The 14,947-nt window shown below is 36.0% G+C and overlaps 1 protein-coding gene across 3 annotated transcripts; it reads right to left on the bottom strand.

The window, feature by feature from the left end:
- Positions 1 to 481: 481 nt before the first annotated feature.
- On the bottom strand, positions 482 to 12,937 carry postnb (periostin, osteoblast specific factor b). Of its 3 annotated transcripts, none has more exons than XM_015001012.2 (21): positions 12,771 to 12,937; positions 12,243 to 12,341; positions 9,280 to 9,344; positions 8,968 to 9,125; positions 8,720 to 8,884; positions 8,477 to 8,623; positions 8,250 to 8,391; positions 6,077 to 6,289; positions 5,815 to 5,949; positions 5,040 to 5,188; positions 4,752 to 4,888; positions 4,437 to 4,567; positions 4,191 to 4,321; positions 3,797 to 3,899; positions 3,583 to 3,650; positions 3,362 to 3,407; positions 3,238 to 3,267; positions 2,465 to 2,647; positions 2,218 to 2,295; positions 2,103 to 2,129; positions 482 to 1,063 (listed from the first exon to the last, which is right to left on the bottom strand). In XM_015001012.2, the coding sequence occupies exons 1-21, from the start codon at positions 12,887 to 12,889 to the stop codon at positions 1,035 to 1,037; spliced, it is 2,355 nt and encodes a 784-aa protein (XP_014856498.2). In that variant the 5' UTR covers positions 12,890 to 12,937; the 3' UTR covers positions 482 to 1,034. The 3 variants fall into 3 exon arrangements, with proteins under 3 accessions (XP_014856498.2, XP_087867798.1, XP_014856499.2); XM_088011672.1 differs by having other exon boundaries at positions 2,107 to 2,129; XM_015001013.2 differs by lacking the exon at positions 2,103 to 2,129.
- Positions 12,938 to 14,947: the final 2,010 nt, after the last annotated feature.

The raw sequence follows: 14,947 nt of genomic DNA, 5'->3' as shown, positions 1-14,947 counted from the left end.
AGCATAAGTGGTTTTGTTGTTTACTTTACAATTACTAATGCTAACATTAATGACAAGATTTGAGGAACTGTTGGAATTTTATGGTTTTAACATATGAATTTGTCTTTTGATGCAACTTCTACTTGTTTGAGCTTACGGAGAGGAATGTTCCTTTCAACCCATAAATTTAGCTCTGAATGTAATTTTTATATGTTACGCCACATGGAAAAGCATACCACTCTCAAGAAACATTCTTTCTTGGAGCTCAACTTCACCCTGTGTTACATCTGTTTGTAATATTTAGATAAACGGGTGGGTGAAATCTCCCATAAACCTATAAATGAACAATTGGTCCAGTGAACAGGAACGCTTTTAAACTTTAGAGGACCTTGCTCTTACAAATACAAATGACAGACATAATATTTAGATCTAAGCTATTTTTTATATAACATTAACAAATTGAGGAACTGTGCAAGGAAATAAAAATGACCTTTTATGGTAATGCAGTTATCTCAACAGAAGCACTTTATTGTAGGATTTTTGGAAAACAAAAAGAGAGCATACCTGGATTTATCCATATCATTACAAATGACACAATCCACTAACCAAATGTACATGAAACCTTAAACCACTTAAAGTCAGAGATGTTAAAGTTACATAGCAGGTGAAGTAAGAGAAAATAGTTTAGGCCGTTTTCGTACTGAGATATTTCTCAAAGCCCCTCATTAAGCACTCTTGCTCGAACATTTACCTCAATCAAAGTCAAAACAGTTAGAAACAATATTTTTGTCCCTTTATACTGACTTGATTTTCACTACTACAACCTTCCTCATTTCAGTTCATTTTAACTGCTAACATACAATGAATTTAAAAATTCAATCTATGTACAAATAAAGCACCTTAAACTTTGAGAGTTTATGAAAACAGTTCTTTGTGTTTAGCAAGTGCTATCACAATATATTCAGGAAACAACACTCTAGATGTATCGTCTGTAAAACACCAGTTTCAGCCTCCATGTATAACTTCACCAGGAAGATATCCTCATCCGACCACTCTCAGTTCCTTCCCCTCCTCCTGTTACCACCTAACAGAATAAATGGAAAAAATGAATTAATGTTCGTTGCTTTGAACTTAACTTTGCTTAACTGGGAAACACAGTAAGTATTGCGTCGCAGCTCAGAAATCTTTATAGTCTGATCTCAGTTCTTTCCACATGACAGAACCAAGCTCAGCACAGCAAGAAGGTGGGAGTATGGCTGCCCCCGCAGAACCTCAAAACCTGTATGAATTATGGACCTCAGACAGACCTCACAAAAAAGTTGCACAAAATGCAGCTGCACAGACATAGTAAATGTCAGCTTAACATTTAGGTAAGCAATGTGCAGGCAAGCATGTTGAAATAAGCAAGAAGCCAAAGATGACATTAGAAATTGTTTGACTTTTTTTGGAAATATGCTCATGTGCTTCCTCACCGAGTTTAAAGAAAACCAAAAAAAAAAAAAAAAAAAAAAAAAAAAAAAAGACTGATATGATCCCTGCATCTGCATGGAAAATGTGATTCAGTACTCCACTGGCTTAACTTAGCTCATGAACTGGAAAGTGATGGAATCAGCCAGGGTGCACATCAGAAAGCACCTACCAGTAAATCCAGATTTTATTTAGTATTTATTCAATTTGTGTAGACTAACAAAAAAAAAAAGGCTTGGCAGTAGGTCTTACTATTTAGCTTTAACTGCTTTTCCCAGTGAAGTTACAAGGCAACCTGGGGTGATATAAAAAGTTAATCTGCCTGCTCCTAAACAACTAAATATTCTTGTTTTGCTTTATTTTCTATTCTATGCTTCACATTTATTATGCACAAATGATTTTTTCCCCCCAAGTAATTTTAAGGAAAAAGTAAGCACTTTGAGTTGATTTCTCAAAAAGTCAAACCATTCCATAAAAAACACCCAGAAGGACTGATGGGACAGAGTACATATATGATGCAGGGAAATACAATCATGTGACACAGATGCAGGAACAGACATGACATTACAGTCAACATTAACTCAAAGACGATGTTGGGGATTCCATTTAGATTGGGTAAAATCTGTTTTTTTCCTTATTATTTGTATTTATTTTACCTACAACTCTTCTTGCATTAGGTCTTCCTATGAAAGGGAAGCAAGCATACACACTCCATATTAATAAATAACAAGTTTTCTGAGTTAGTGAGTTATAGATGATAATAAAACTCACTTTGGATCAGTCCAGCAAGTTGCTCGGCATCAAGGTCTGGGTTCCCTTCAAAGGTAATAATCCCTGAACGGTCAACTCCTGTTGGAAAAAAATATATTTTTATTTAATTTGAGTAATTACACCACTTAACAAGTCATAAATCTAATGTTTAACAGTCACACTCCTCTACTTTCTAACTATCACGTTGTTGCAAAGATAAAGGCTAAAAATTACAGTAAATGTCCTTGAACATCTACGTTCCATTTACCTTCCAGGCCAATGTTTGCGGAGCCTGAACTGGTAAACCTGGAGCCTGAACTGGTAACCCTGGTGATTTTGCGGACAGAAGGTTCAATGACCCTGGTAATTGTAGTGGTGGGCCTCTCAATAACCCTGGTAATTGTAGTGGTGGGCTTGTCAATAACCCTTATCACTTTTTTCTCTTCAGGAGCTGCAAAAAAGAGATTGTTTCATTACAATAAACTTTGATAAAAATATATCTATGCTTGTTTGACTGCCATGACATTGTATCAGAACTATTACCTTAGCTAAACTTTGGCATCACAAATTCTTACCATATTATCTCCACCGATTACTTTCCACAAAATTTTAAACATACATACATTGTGATGTGACTTAGAGACGTCTTGATCGTATTCACTCAATGATTCAAGACTGTTTTTTTTTTATCACATTTATCTGTTGTATGTATACTGTCAGTGATTTCATCAAGAGAAAAACACACTGACCCATGTGTCCACATTGCAATGAGCATGGTTTAAAACCTGTGCTATAGACCACAAGCTCTTCTTTAACATTCTTTTTTTTTATTTTTTACCCTGTGTAATAACATTGATGGCAAGATAGTTTGCCTCTTCTTCCTGTGTTAAGAACTTCTGTATCAACAAGTCATATCAAAACAGAGAGTAAATATTGTACTAGATTTAACACACCACTAACTATTGTTGGAGGAGAATATTTAGGTTTCTCCTTAAACAAAATGAATTACATGACAATAAAAGGGTTTTAAATCATAATTACATTGATGGACAACACGTGTGATGATCTTCTCTAAAACAAGAAAGAAAGAAAATATTTATTAAAAAAAGACATTGAAAATTCAAAAATGTAAATAGTACTATAATATGTAAATATTATCACTCACTCATAAATGTAAGAGGTATTTCCTGATATCTGTATCCTGAAACAAACTGTAAAAATATGATACAACAGTTGTATCAGAATAATATAAAAACAATCAATCCTAAGAGAAATTAAGTAAGGAGGTTCGGTACATTATAAAGCTTCAAGGCACACGTTTTCATTACAAAAACCAACATACTGTCTTATTTAAACACTAAAGCTTTGATAAAAAACTTAATTCACCTTGATTTGTATGTAAGTGATGAGCTTCTTGAGTATGGAAAGGAGTTGCTGATTCCCCACAGGGATGTCTGGAAGACAGCAGGGGTCGTTAACCACAATTAAGCTTTTGGAGAAAATAAAAAAAAACAAACAAAAAAAAAAAAACATGTGCATGTCTTGACATATAAATTAATGGAAGGGAATGTTAATAAAGCTGAATAGACAAAGATCTCACCTTCAGGGTATAAAATTTGGTCGACAAAATGAATAACACCATTTGTGGCCATCTGATCGGTTTCTGGGAGAAGCACGGAATTCACTTGCACAGCATTATTTACCTGAGACAAACAGTTGAAGCATACATAAACGAGAAGGTTGTGGTATGATTGACAGAAAGTAACACTAATCACCACAGTAAGTCAGTAGCTTGCTGTTGGCACAATTTAATCACAATTTATCACAATTTAAAATGAGATTTTCTAAGATATGGAAATTTCCACAACGACAAAAAACAAAACCAAAACCAACAACTGCTAAATATTCAGAACACTATTAAGATATGCTGTCCTTAAAGCTATACATAAAGGTCGAATTTTCTTTAGTAAAATGGTTCAGCGCCAAATACCTACAAATTTTAGTTGAAGATTGCTTCCTTGGAGAGATCTTAGAAGATTTGTCACGCCGCCCTCCAAGCCACCTCCAATGACGATACCATTACTTAAGTGATACAGAAGAATTGTCTGGAGTGCATTCATGTCACCTGAAATAAACAACGGCAAAACATTATTTGTTGAGGGATTTATGTGATTTTCAACTGCCAACATATGTGCTGGAGGGAGGTATAATAAACGGTAGAGTCATTACAGCAGATGTACCTTTCAGCATGTTCAACTCTCTTTCAGTCAAAGCAGCAAACGCCTTATCACTGGGGGCAAACAAAGTAAAACCTCCCTCTTGTCTGAGCAGGTCTGTCAACCCAGCTGCTTCCATTAGAGACAAAAAGACTCTGCAGCACAAAGAAGAAAAAAGTTGGCTGGTGTAGAAACCACAGAGGGCTGATGAATTGCACTGACAGCACTATTTTCTTTTCCAAGAGTGCTTAGTGAATTAAACGGAAAATAAAAAGTGGTTGAGAAAATGCTTAATTTTAACACCAATATCCACTTCTACCAAAATTGGCCAGGACTTACTTAAAATTTCCGTTTTCAGTCAGAATCTCGAACATAGATTTTTCTGCAGGCATCAACATAGTCCTCATGAGATGAAGGGCTCCGTTGCTCCCTTCTTTGCTGCCTCTTATCAGGCAGGAATTTTCAATGCACACAGCCTGCAGAGAAAATCCACAGGATAAAACCAAAGGATTGATGGGGTTTCTCTAAAATACTGTGATTAATGGAAGTATGACATAAAGGATGATGTGTTTGCCTAGTGGTCTAAAGCTCTCATTTTTGGGGAGGACTTTGGTGAAGATGACGCACCGTGCGGTAAATGAAGACCCTGAGGGTCTTTCCTCCAATAGTCTCCAGCTGCTGGCCATTATACAGTTGTCCAAGACCAAACTTATTCTTTAGGACGTGGTTCTCCAGGATGATCTTAAGCTCGCTTTGATCCATGGACATCACTTCGTCTGCAATTAAAAGACATTTTCCCGTGTGTAAATAAACACAATTCACAATTGCAAGGGATATTTTTGCTAAATTTGCTCATCATCACCACAGCTTTCACTAACTTCATGGGTCAGTAGCCAAAACATGTAGCAGTAACCTACACATTTATTTATGCTTTGAATTAACTTGATTTCCTGAAAATCTAACAATTAGTCTGTTTGCTTTAATTTTAAAGACCCTTGTTTGCTTCTGTTGAAGACTCGATTCACTGAGAGATTGTCTTTGACAGAAACCTCATTTTGCCTGGAGTGACATATGTAATGTATCTTAGGACTCTTGAGTGATGTGTATAATTTGATTTAAAATCTTTCCAAGTAGAGTCATTGCAAATAGTTTTCTGATTAAAAATGATTGACTACTTCCACTGTTTGCTGTCCTATATTGTGCGTCTGAACTATACACTCTCTCGCTTCAAGAACATTTCTATGGACATGTCTCCATATCCAATTAAAAATGATCAACAAACTCGGAGGAAGAATGCAAGAAAGAAAACACTGTTGCTGAAGGAGGAGTTGTCACTTTAGACCTTTTAAGAACTGCAGAAGAGAGATGCCATACATGGTATAGCAAGCTGTTTGTGACTCACCAGTAAAGGCAGCATTGAAAGGAGCCAGCAAAGTGTACTCAGCGTCTGCTCTCATTTCAGCGGACAGGCCCAGCTCAGTGATCATGTCACCAAAGGTTGACTGTGAACCTCCCAACAGTTCCATTACCTGCTTAGCTTAAAAGCAAAAAATAAATATACATAAATAAACACAATTAAAACACAATTGAAATATAAAAATAGATAGAATATGAATAAATAAAGTGTGCTAAAGTAAGCAGATTAGGGGAAATGTTGATCTAACCTGAGTCTGGAATCAGCACTTGGTCAATAAGGTGAATCACACCGTTGGTAGTGACAATGTCCTTCTTGAGTACCATCTTAATGCCGTTAACTGTTAGACTGTCTCCATCGCAACCTATTTCAATGTTGTTTCCTTCCAGGGTTTCATAAGAGGTTCCTGCCATGATGGCTTCAGAGCACTGGACTGAGCCCAGGAGGTGGAAATTCAAGAGCGCTGAAAAAAAAAGTTGGAAATTATTTCTTTAAGCAGTAAGACATTTACAGAATGGATGGAGATTCATGTTAAGCTAAGCAGATAATACCCTAGAAACCTGTAGACCCTTTTGGACCCTGGATTTCTTTGTAGTTATAATTAGCTCACAATCAATTTGATGTCATTGGCAAAGCTAATGGGCAAGAGAGTGGTTGAGATATTTTGCCAAGTAGTTCAGTGTGCTCATTAAGACATCTGCTTCTTGCTACTCAGAGCCTTTACAAATCTTATGCCAAAAATGTTGAACAGCTCACTATGTAAAGCATATGTGTCAAATTCAAGATCCAGAAACCAAATCCGGCCTACCACATCTTTGTATGTGGTCCAATAGATGGACATATATTAAATATTTAAATATTATTTTATCAATCAAATCAAAGCAATTGTTATTTATACTTCCAAATTACATCAATCTTATGTTCAGTATTATTTAGTTTTAAGGAATAGTAATACAATGGCGAGAGAACTATTTATTAATATTTTAATGGTTTGTTAATGGTATTTTATCAATGCATTCTGTCTGCCCTTTGAGGACATCCATGACTTTGCTATAGCCCACAATGAAAATGAGTTTCACACCCTAATCTGAAGGTTTTACATTATAATTACTGTAGTGCTTACTTTGTCACTGACAGCACTCCACAAATACTTCTAAAAAATAAATACAAGGCATTAAATTTGAGAAAAAGTTTATTTCTTTTGAGACTTTATAGCTAAATGATGTTCTGATCAGAAGATTTTAGACATTCATTACCATCCTAATGTTTTTACTATGGAATGAATGAGTGAAAAAGGCGATCAAATTCAATCATTTTTAAACAAGAATTTGGTGCATAAGTTTGAATTTGTTCTCAATGTTCTATTGTCCAAACAGCATAAATCATACTGGGTCAAATATGTACATGTAGCAGGGTGAGAACAAGATGTTATAAGAAATGAAAAGATTAAGCATAAAAATAAGCACCTCAACATGATTTTTTTCTGTTTTAATTTCTCCTTGTAATATTATTAATGTATTATTTCCGTTATTCGGTGCGATTCCATATACAACCGCTAGGGGGCGCCTGTCGTGTTAGCGGCATCGAGAAGGTTGAGCACATAGAAGAAGAATAAACTTTCCTATCCTTGGTGGGTGTTTTCTTGTTTTTTTATTTTTTATTTTTATTCGAGAACATTTGCCTGTTTTCTTCAAATTGAGGGTGACAGGTTTTACTCTAATGTTTAATGGTTGGACACAACACAACAAATGATCCAAAATACATATAAAAAACGTGGCTTTAGAAAGAATAAAACAGGCACATTTTTAGCTTGGGGTTTCCCCCAATGTATTGTAAGCCTGGCAGGCCACCAGGCTTTACTTGCCCCCCTATCCCCATGAGGTCAACTGCTCGTTTTTTTTTTTTTAAGGGTTTTTCATACACCAGTAACAGTGACAGTAAAGACGGATTAAGCTCAGTTTATAGTTGACTCATTGAACTGGATGTGAGGAGGTGCGCAACATTTGCTCCATTCCTGCATCTACCCATTAGCCTAACATGCTATTATTTCTAAATAACAATGCCTGTTGATGTACATCTGAATTTTTGTAACTTTTCACGTTTTTAACGCAAAAATGTTGGTGGAAAGCCTAAATGAATTGAAACAGTTATTTGCCTGAATATTATTAATGGTTACAGAAAGTAAATTTATCTCAGTTGGAAAAATAAGTATTGTATTGAATCACCAAAACTTTAATTAATGACATCCATGCCAATAATGGGTTTTTGTAAACCTCAGAGAACTGTATGCATATCACAGAACCAAAGTGGTTTTCCTTATTTGAAATGATCAAATTTAAGATTTAAAATTCCTTTTCTGAAAACCATCTTTCCCCTTAAATTATGCAGTTTAACTTGTTTCAATTGACAATTGTTGGATTTACCTCTCAGGACGTCTTTGTCACTTAAAAGTCTTTCCATGGTATCGCCACCAATCTTGTCAAAGGCATCGTTGGTAGGAGCGAAGAGGGTGTAGAATCCTGGCTGACCCAGTTTTTCCAGCAGTCCAGCAGTCTGAGCTACATCCTAACAAGTGGGTTCAGGAACAGCATTATGATTTAAAAACTTCAACATGAAAAAATTAGAAAATATGTATAATGTGTGCACTTACAGCTAGCGTTGTCAAATCTTCCTCAACCTCAATATAATCCTGGATAGTGCTTCCAACGCTAGTGATGACACGGTCAATGACATGAACAACTCCATTGGTTGCAACCTGGTTGCCATAGATAATCCTAGCACAGTTTACAGTAACCACCTGCGAACAATGTCAGTTTTCTCAGTAAACCTCAAGCAATCTGGTCCATTGCAAGACTTTGTCATAATACTGCATGTACTACATAGCAATACTCACCCCATTGGAATAATGGTTAACATAGAGACCAAGGTCATTGTACATAGAGGTCAATTTCAATCCATTCTTTAGATCTTTGGTTAGGAGGCGTTTGTTGACCATGTGGTAGTGCAGAGCATTGAAGAGTTCAATGTTGACGTTGCTGACCAGTGCATTCCTTATTGTCTGTAAGATGAGGAAAACAAAGTGGTCAAAATGCGAAAAAAAGAACAACAAGTTAAATAATTTTTGCTTTTGTCCTGACTCACCTCATCCAACAGCTCCCAGGCATCATTGCTTGGAGCAAAGAAAGTGAAGGATCCCGGTCCCTCAATCTCAGGTCTGAGCTTAGAAATGTCCGCATAATTTTGGGTTGAAGTAGCCTGAACAAGACCCAGACTCCCATACACGTGGTCAATTGGAGCAACTGAAAAATAAATGTACTTTTTTTTGAAAGGACAATAAAAAGTTGCAAAGCCACTCCCAATTAATTGAGTATGATTTCAAAATGAATTCACATCTATTCTCCAAGTGGATTAAAGACCTCCATCTAACTTTTATCCACCCAGTTAGTCCTATACCTGCAGGACAGCCTGTCATGCCTTCAAGCTTGATATATCCTGGACAGCACTCATACAGCACAGTCCTGCAGAGAACGCAGACAAGCATACAAATCTAAACCATGCGTATTTCACATTCTTCAAAATAATGCTTACAATTACTTTTTTTTTTTTTTTTTTTTACTTTTTTTTACTGAGTTATATAACAATTTTGAAAGCTGTAATAAGTCGTCTGTTTTGGATTAGGTTGTCTGTCTTTAAGAGGATTCTTCTGTGTTTGCAGATGTAACTCATTATCTACCGAATAATCTCAACACACAGTGCGATCCAGAAGTCTGAGCCAAAACCTCAAGGAAAGGCTGCCTGAGGATACTGCTACCATTTCAGTAGTAGATTATTATTATTTTTTTTTGCAAAGCCTTTGAAAATAACCATTTATTTTGAACTTTTATTAACATTCGACTAACCTTATACATGTTGGAATTTTTGCCAATAAGTACTTGTACGCATAAAAATGATTCTTTATAAGCTGTAAAAAATAATATAATGTTTAAAAAAGTGATCTCCATAGTTTTCCATTTTTTAATAAGTCTCAAATGAGACTTATGAAATCTCAACACACAAAAACACAAATAATTCACAGTAACCATAACCGTAGCCCTGCCAAAGAAACAATGCATAATTTGTTTATTCCACTCATTTTGCCTGACACTGCAATCCGAAGAGAACTGTAAAACTTAATGTGCAGCTGTGAGACAAATACGTGATTTACACCAACGTGATCAAGTCATGTCGAAACTGCAACTCTGACTCCACCTACAGTAAAGCTACTATGTGATGATGTACATTTTACCCCACATAACTCCCAGTTATTCAACAATAAAAGGACCCTGATGAAATGAGCATTCCGGATGCAGCTATTAAAGATAAGCAATGCCACATGCTCCTAGGGATGGCTGAGGAGGTCATTAGAAGAGATTTCTTAGGTTTATTGTGAGAGAAGATGATCTTTACCCAACTTCAGCTTGACATAATTAAAGTCATCGTGACAAATACTAAGAACAATGTTAGGCTTTTACGTTTTAAAAATAAACCACTTGCTGTTGGATCAACAAACATATTCGTGATTCAGCGATGATTCAACAGAATTTAATTGGAGACATCAATTGCTCAAAATTAGGAGTTTTCTTTCTGGAAGTTGTTGAAAATGTGCATACAATTAAAGCTCCACATGTGTTCTCCAGTTGTAGTGGACTTCTAAAACAAGTATTAAATTACAGTGCTGCACTCACGGTATGCAATGTTCAAAAAAACGAACGAATAAACAGAAAAAAAAGACATGTAATAAATGTCTGAAATGTTGCCCGCTAATATAATTTTATTAAATACGTAATGATCAAATAGCTCAGAGTTTATAAGCATGGAGATTATTGAGGCACACTGCTTAATCTACTACAAATACTTTAAACCGTGCAAAAACCACTGCTTTGAGATCATGGCCAAATGCATGTATATAACATCTGTATTTAAATCAAGGTTGAATAGACTTGCAGGGACGGGGATGAGCTCATACAAGCCCTGACGGGGCAGAGTCAGCAAAACTTGTTATATTGCTTTCCCACACAAAGGGACTGTGCCTGGCAACGGGCCTGGAAACTTTTGACCATCAGCATCTTTAGGAAAATGCTGCACCACTTCAAATCATAAGTTTATTGTAAAGTTCCCCCTCTTTAATGTATGTGTCAGTATTGTAATCTAATACATCACAGTCTGTCAGAGAGCTTGGTAGTAAAGTTTTCTTGGAATCTGACTCACTTTGAAAGCACAGATATTCCCTTTGGGAAAAGAACAAATATTTTTGCTGGCTACAAGAGATTAAACCCAGTTGGAACAATATGAAAAGAACAATTTAAGCCTTACTGCCTGGACTTCTGCTGTCCAGACAGCATTAGTGCTGAGGCACAGTTGGTGTTAACATTTATTTAATCTCATGGAAAAGCTGCTTTTGTTAAAATGTTGGGTTTTGCCAAATTTTCTTACACTTTCTTTTCTATTCAATTTTATTCCACTGTCAGCAAACTTTGTGGTTCTCTATTTAAATAACTTGGTTCAGACCAGGATATGACTGGAACAATATTTTTAGAATAAGCAATGGTTTAAATTCAGCTTTAAGTACGTTGGCAAAAAAAAAAAAAAATGTGCTTAATTGTTTGAGTTTCTACTTTCTCACATTAGTCAGTGTACTTTTTCTTCCAAAAGTTTCCAATTAAACTAATATACTCTAGTGAATGTGGGGTTTTATATGGGTGAGTTTTTCTTTTCTTTGCAAGGTGGGCTTTGTTAAAGAACTGGATCTGTGGGGGTTGCCAGAAGGAGGGGCTCACTCAGGGTGCCATTCACGTTAGGACCGCCTCTGTTAAGAACAGTTACCAACTTTAAAATGATATGTTTGGTAACTAGGGAGAAAAAGTCTTTAAGACCCACCAAAACATAGCATGGCTTAGATTTATGTTTAAGTTGCAATGTGCTGAGCCAGCAGGACTAACAAAAAAAAAGGGGGTTTTAATGGCGGCGCTTGATGGGTTTCCATTCATGAATGCAGTCACTATTCTGCAGCCACATCATATCCTGGAATCAGTGGTTCACCGCTGTGGCACCCAGCGACCACCGGGCTTGTAACATTCTGAAACCCCCATTGAAGTTTATGGGATCAAATAGGATTGTCTTTGAGACGAAAGGTTTTAGGACTGCTTCTATAAATGTGTTTTTTATTCTACAAACCAGTGCAACTTAAAGTAACATAGCAGATGTTGTGATCTGGTACTGTGAAGACATCCAAGTTTCCATGAAAACTACTGAAGATGAAACAGGAGAAGATGGGAGAGCAAGAAGAAATGGCAAACATGTTTGCAGAAACAAACAGAGCAGGAAACTTTATTTCCTAAACTTGAATGTCATTTCTTTTAACAGGATAACCAACTTACGCTTTCTTTCCGCAGATGGACCCGTGGTACCAATTACGACAAGTACTAAAGTATTTCTTCTTTGTCCCCATAACTTGCTGAAGTGCACAGACATTGGGTCTGGTGAAATTTATTGGAGAAAATGCGACAAGGATTAATAAGCACATTAAGAGTAAAAATTGTTTTTAAAACCAAAGTATTCATTTTGAGAATGTGGAGAAAAAGAGAGACTGCTCTATATCAAACTTTCAAATAATACATAAGTTAGAGTAGGTAAAACGAACACCAGTGTCTTTTCAGCTATAAATATTGATGGAAGAACATTTATGAGCTTACATTTTTAAAATAAAATGACATTCTTTTACAGTACATGAAACTAAATTGTAAGAAAGTACATTTTCTTGAGAAACAAACATAAATGCACAGAGATGACTGCCCTCAAAAACTGAAGATTCCTGCATGTGCAGTGAAAAATTGAGGTATCTGAGGTTAGCATTGCAAACAAGCAAAATGTAAACATAAAAAAAAAGTCTATGTTGTTTGACTTACCCTTCTTTTCTTGCCCTAATGCGGCTGTGGGTAACTATTTTGTCATAAGCTGAGGAGTCAGCATGATCAAAGGTAGAGAGCACAAAGAGTGCGAAGGCAGCCACAAAGAGGAGCTTCATTCTTGATTCCTGAACTCCCCTCTAGCCCAGAGTAAAAGGAACACAGTCCTAGCTGGAGTTTATATAGCCTGAGTCTCACCCTCCACTCTAGGAGGATGGTTGGATTTCTGACATGCATGAGCAACACAAACCTTTCCAAATGCCTTATCTCTCCTGTTTGGCACTACAAACCTTTCATTGTGGTCTATAAATTATTATTTGAAACATTGTTTGTAAAGGAATGATGGCATTTGTGGAGAGAAATTATCTAAAAATCCAAAGTGCAGATGTTCTTTTTTCATTTAGAACTAACGTTTGTAAACTTGTCAAAATCCAAATCAAGGTTTTAAAGGTACAAAACCACCAGTAAAAGCACACAAACCAAATACTTTGGAGCAGCTATTTTACTTGGAATTAAGAATTTGCATTTACTTAGTCTATAAAAAATGTAATTTGTGAGGGAAGCAAAAAAGCAATGAAGGGTGAGAAACCTCAAACACTTTACATGCTATTTGGGGAAACACCTCTAAACTGAAATGTTTACTTACTTCAGAATGCAGTTTGTTCCCCCTGGTGGCAGAACAGAGTTTGGACACATGATGTTTGCACAGAATTCTAGTGTTTTTTCTCCTGCCAGAATATTCAGAGAATATCAATTACAGATTTCTTTAATGACTTTGATCAAATTCAGAAATGTGGTGCAATGCTGAGGGTCACTGCCAAAATATATTATTTTTTTATTTTAGGAAATAAAAACATTTTTAACGATCCTAGCTGACCATTCTAGATCAATTCCAGATCATTCTGCTCATCAGAATTTCCACTGTAAAAGACACAGCGTCTTGTAAAATAAAACCAAAAGCGGCTATGTCACATTTACAAACCAGGGTAAAAACTTTGGCATTTTTGTGTGAACAAATGAAGTCTTAAGTACTAACTGTTTCAATACATCAAAACTCAGGTAAAATCCCAATTTATGCACAGATTGAGAGCATGTGTCAAATGCCACAAAATGGGAAAGCGTGTTTAATCAGAATGTTTAAATTTGTTTCCCCACATTGCACTGGTATCATATGCTTAATATTTGACATCCCGCAAAATAATAGAACATGTCACACAGCTCAGAGTACATGAATCTGATTACTTAGTCATAACAATTACTGTACTCCAGCTCCCTCTGGAACTTACTAAAGAATCTAAAGTTGTGGAAAGCTGAAGTGCTTCCACTTAGTATTAACAAAGCATGCCAAATAAACTGAGTCTACACTCATTTACCTGTTATTTTCCACACCTGGAAATAACAAATACAATCCAATGCTTTTTCAGAGTGCTAAGAAACCACAGAATTCAGCTTTAAAAAACTGGAATCTAAAGCTAAAGAAACAAATAAAAAATAATTTGTTTTAATTATTTTAATATTCAGTTCAGGCAATGTTAAAGGTAGTACCCGACTGGGAAAAAATTTGAACATTCACTTTGATGACGTGTGAAGCTGGGTTGAGAAATTGATGTCTGGTAGCGCCTGGTTGCATATTTAATGGCATATACTGAACTTTATGAGGCATTGAAGTGGCAGATGGCCACTCACAATCTAGTAAGTCAAAACTGTGCCAGGTAACAATGTAGCATACAAAAATGCTACATTTTTGTAGCATTTTTGCTACAAAAATGCAACAAAAATGTAGCAACATTTTTGCTACATTAAGCTAAGGATTACAGGTAATCCTTAGCTGTAATCCTTACAGCTAAGGATTAGCATTACAGCTAATCCTTAGCGTAATGCTAAGGATTACAGCCTTAGCATTTTAAACATCCCACTCAACTGTTGCTGTCGTACCAAAGACCTGAACCTAGTTTCAGCACTGCTTGTAAAAGACAATAGGTGGTTTTCAGTCCGCTGTATGTTAGTAATTCCAGTCATTTTGATTTGTTTTATCAGGACTGCTTTTGGCATAGATTCATTTGCTCATTTTCTGCCGTGTTACTAAAAAAAAATAAAATACACACACACACACACACACACACACACACACGCACACACACACACACACACACACACGTGTCTTTTGTATGATGAAT

The sequence above is a fragment of the Poecilia mexicana genome, unplaced genomic scaffold (assembly GCF_051168715.1).
Source record: "Poecilia mexicana isolate PSO_F unplaced genomic scaffold, ASM5116871v1 scaffold_13, whole genome shotgun sequence".
Classification (NCBI taxonomy): Eukaryota; Metazoa; Chordata; class Actinopteri; order Cyprinodontiformes; family Poeciliidae; genus Poecilia; species Poecilia mexicana.
The sequence above is the reverse complement of the archived record's forward strand: the minus strand, read 5'-3'. Positions and strand labels throughout refer to the sequence as shown.

Excerpts from the sequence above, each read along its gene's own strand:
- postnb (XM_088011672.1), bottom strand. The coding sequence starts at position 12,889 with ATGAAGCTCCTCTTTGTGGCTGCCTTCGCACTCTTTGTGCTCTCTACC. Across the intron at positions 9,126-9,279 it reads CATGACAGGCTGTCCTGCAG|TTGCTCCAATTGACCACGTG; the intron begins GTATAGGACTAA and ends TTTATTTTTCAG. Across the intron at positions 2,296-2,464 it reads CGCAAACATTGGCCTGGAAG|GAGTTGACCGTTCAGGGATT; the intron begins GTAAATGGAACG and ends TTTTTCCAACAG.